Below are 4104 nucleotides of genomic sequence, written 5' to 3'. Positions count from 1 at the left end.
GACTTGTATACATCATAGTGTATACAAGAAGTATATTTTGAAGACCACATTAATTTTTTTTTTTTAGCAAAAGAATCACACACCAGCAGCTGGTGATGATTTATTAATCAAAACAAATATTTACAGGAAGAAAGTCTAAAGCATAAACTAAAATCTAAAGCTAAATTATATACAATGTGTTGCAGAAATTATCAAAGCTCTTCTCTAAATACATAGTAGTCAGTAACAACTGCCTTGGATTGATGTCACTATCAGTCACCCCAAGCTCTCACTAGGTGCTATGTCATCAAATCCAACTGAATAACTCAAGCAATCAGTATGATAAACTATTCAAAAGGTGTTAATTTGCAACTTCTGCCTTCAGTCATGCATTGCTGTAGTGAAAATCACCAGCCAGAATCCTATAAAACAACTACAAAATCATCTAAAAGATCCTTTCTAGCAGAATGAATAGATAAACTGTTAATATCATATACTGGATAGGGAAATCTTAGATAACTCTATAGTTTATCAGGTGATATCATTCAAACTGTGTAATCCATGTCAATACCTAGTCTGGTTCCTTAGGTCTATTATCTGAAAATCTGATGTATGGTCTTGCACTCTTATCACTGTTACAGATCTTCCTTGCACCTACTGGCAATTCCACAAACTGAATAGAACCTGGAAAATCAAACACTAAGTTAGTTAAATAATCTGCCAGTGCATTGCCTTCCCTCAGAATGTGAGCAAACTGCACTGGTCCGTTATTGCTCCATTGCTTGATCAACCTCACTTCCACACTAATCTTCCATGGACAGTCCCATTTATCCTCCAAGATGTTGATCATAGTCAATTAATCAGACTCAATAATCACTGGGAATAACTGATGGGAGATGTAATAAATCACAGCATCTCGCATGACAGTTGCTTCTGCAACTATATTTGTTGTAACCTGTAATTGTCTAGCACTAGCATACACCAAATCCCCTCTGTCATCCCTAATACAAAAAGCTACAGAACTTAATCCAGGGTTGCCTCTAGAGGCTCCATCTGTGTTGCATTTGAACCAACCTACTCTAGGATAATTCCAGTGGACTAGTCTGATGGAACTAGTAGATCTAACTCCTTCTAAGAACTTGATCAACTGAGGCCAATCATGAGGGACCTCCTTTAACCAAGGATAAACATCTCTCACCAGGTTATGCAGATTATAATTGATCCTATATAGAACCTTATCTGTGCTCATGCTCTTCCCATGCATAATATCATTTCTCTTCCTCCACAGCTGCCAACAGATAAATGCAGGAACAACATGGTATATTGGATTTAACAAAGGAATGCATTAACTATTCCACTTTGTAACCATAGCCTGATGAACTTGTACTAGAGGTCCTGAAATTCCAGCAGTTGTAGTGTAGAAATTCTATACAGACTTAGCAAAGTCTCCTGTAAGAAACAAATGCTGAACTGTTTCCTCTTGCTGAGAATCAACACAATATCTGCATTTAGACACTATTGCTATATGCATTCTTTTGAGAACATCATCAACTGGTAATTTGTATTTCCACAGTCTCCATAATAAAAAAACCAATCTTGAAAGGAATCCCCTTACTCCAGATTTGTATAAACTGTACAAAACTCTGGCCATGTTGCCTTAGTTCATTTCATACACTCTTCACTGAAAATTTCCCATTATTACTCAACATTCACCAAGGGTGATCTTTATCCTCCACAATCTCCCCAGCCCCTAGTGAATTTTTAACATGATCAACAATGTTTAGAGGAAGTTCATCCTAAATCCTCAAGAAGTCCCACCCTTCAGCAGTCATGAAAAACCTCAGCTCATCAATATGGGAATGAACTGGAGCAATATGTTTTAAACATCCAAGCTTGGACCAATTATCTAGCTATACATTACATTCCCCATTCCTTGGCTCCCACCAGATAAAATTATCAGTACTTACCGAAGCATCCAGCATTTTCTTCCACTCTTGAGAACCACCTCTCCATTGCACCTCAGTAGGCCTAAATTTCTTGCAGTATTTATTCCACATGAAAGTTGTCCACATAGTATTTTCTGTCCTGAACTTCCACTAGAGTTTTGCAAACAAAGCTTTAGAAACATCTTATAAAGATCTAAAACCAAGTCCTCCCTCTTTTTTTGGTAAACAGATCTTAGTCCATGCACCCAATGTTTGCTTCCTCCCTCTTCTTTGTTAGCCCAAAAAAAATCTTGCAAATATTTTATAAAGCTCATTAATAGTGTATTTTGTTGGAACAACAGTAGACAGTAAATAGACTGGGATACTTGGAAGGACATTGCTTATCAACACTGATTTCCCTCCATGAGATAGTAACTTGCCTTTCCAGTTCTGCAGCTTATTTTTCTCCTTCTTAATGTGATCATTATAAAACACCTTTTTCCTCCTAGAATGAAAGATTGGACAGCCTACGTATTTCAAAGGAAAAGCTTCTCTATAGAAACCAGTGATAATTTCCACCTGATAACTTATTGATACTAGCACCTTATGAAACATGTAGAATGCACTCGTCTTTATTTATAAGCTGAACAGACTCCTTCTCATAATCTTGCAACACCTTCATGATTTTCTGAAGAGAAATCTTCTCTGCTGAAGTGAAGATAAATTGTATCATTAGCATAGGACAGATGATTAATATTAAAACTCCACTTAGGTAATCTATATCCCATATAACAAGAATCATCAAACAAAGCATTAAGAGATCTTGACAGGACCTCTATAGATAAAATAAACAAAGCAGGTGATAAAGGATCACCCTGCTTAACTCCCCTAGTTGAGTGAAAGAAACCTGTGGATTGGCCATTGAATAGTACTGAATACCAGTGATTTGCCAACAACCTCCATATTTGATCTAGGAATTGACTAGCAAATCCCAATCTCTCCAGTACTTTAACAAGAAAACTCCAGCACACTCTATCATATGCCTTAGCCATACCCAACTTGATAACTACATTGGCAGGCTTGCCACTCTTTCTAATATCAGTGACTATCTCTTGTGCTAGTAATACATTTTCAATGATGCTCATTCCTTTGGCAAATCCTGTCTGGTTTCTGGATATGAGAGATGGTAACACCTTTTCAAACCTATCATGAACCGCCCTAGAGATGACTTTGTCGACAAAGTTACTAAGACTTATAGGCCTTAGATTTGAAAAAGCTTGCACTGTGTCCTTTTTTGGGAGAAGAACCAAATTTGTGTGAGTAATGGACTTAAGGAGAGAATGACAATTGAAAAATGCCTCCACCAACCTGAATATATCCCTCCCCACCACATCCCAGCATGATTGGTAAAATTTGCCAGGAAATCCATCAGGACCACTAGCACTTGTCCTACTAAGATTGAAAATAGCTTGCTTGACTTCTTCACAGCTAGGAATGCAACATAATGCAACATTGGCCTGCTGATCAACAAGATGAGGAATATAATCTAGAAGTCTACTTTGAGTCTACACCTCCTCATGCGAAAATTCTGCTTGATAGAACTGCACAGCTTGACTAGCCATTTGAGCTTCATCCTCTATCCATGAGCCATCCAATCCTTGAATCCATCTGACTGTCAGCTTCCTCCTTCTACCCCTCATTAGATTGTGAAATAATCTAGTATTTATATCACCCTCCACAAACCAATCAACTCCTTCCTTTTGTCTCCAGTATTCCTCCTCAAAATGAAGATATCTTTTATACTCAGCATGAGCACACTGCAGTACATACCTGTTAGTAGCAATAGGAACCTCCTCAAATAATTCCTCCTTGATTTTGACAATCTCCTCCATAATAATTAACTATTTAAACAGGTCTCCATACACCTCCCTACTCCACTTAGAAAGGACACCCTTCAAGTGTTTAAGGTTGGCTTTAAAACTAATGAAAGGATCCAGTGGTTCATGATACTGCCAGTTTTGCTTAACTGTATCATGAAAAGTCTCATGATCAGTCCAAAATTTAGAAATTTGATAGGTTTAGGCACATTAGCAGTAACTGCACCATAAGAACAAAGGAGTGGTGCATGGTCTGAGCCAATTCTTGCTAGATGTTCAACTTCCATATTACCCAACCAAGTCTGCATCTGAGAATTAACCAA

General features: G+C 37.6%; 1 protein-coding gene across 1 annotated transcript; it reads right to left on the bottom strand.

The window, feature by feature from the left end:
• Positions 1-835: 835 nt before the first annotated feature.
• LOC132624092 (uncharacterized) lies at positions 836-3796 on the bottom strand. Its single transcript, XM_060338922.1, has 6 exons — positions 3476-3796; positions 2581-3421; positions 2283-2431; positions 1947-2075; positions 1412-1462; positions 836-1267 (listed from the first exon to the last, which is right to left on the bottom strand). The coding sequence occupies exons 1-6, from the start codon at positions 3794-3796 to the stop codon at positions 836-838; spliced, it is 1923 nt and encodes a 640-aa protein (XP_060194905.1).
• Positions 3797-4104: the final 308 nt, after the last annotated feature.

Source organism: Lycium barbarum, chromosome 12 (assembly GCF_019175385.1).
Source record: "Lycium barbarum isolate Lr01 chromosome 12, ASM1917538v2, whole genome shotgun sequence".
NCBI lineage: Eukaryota > Viridiplantae > Streptophyta > Magnoliopsida > Solanales > Solanaceae > Lycium > Lycium barbarum.
This window is presented reverse-complemented; position numbering and strand designations above follow the sequence as displayed.

Excerpts from the sequence above, each read along its gene's own strand:
- LOC132624092 (XM_060338922.1), bottom strand. The coding sequence starts at position 3,796 with ATGGAGGAGATTGTCAAAATCAAGGAGGAATTATTTGAGGAGGTTCCT. Across the intron at positions 2,432-2,580 it reads CTCTTCAGAAAATCATGAAG|GCTGTCCAATCTTTCATTCT; the intron begins GTGTTGCAAGAT and ends TGAAATACGTAG. Across the intron at positions 1,268-1,411 it reads CAGGAGACTTTGCTAAGTCT|CTGTGGAGGAAGAGAAATGA; the intron begins GTATAGAATTTC and ends ATCTGTTGGCAG.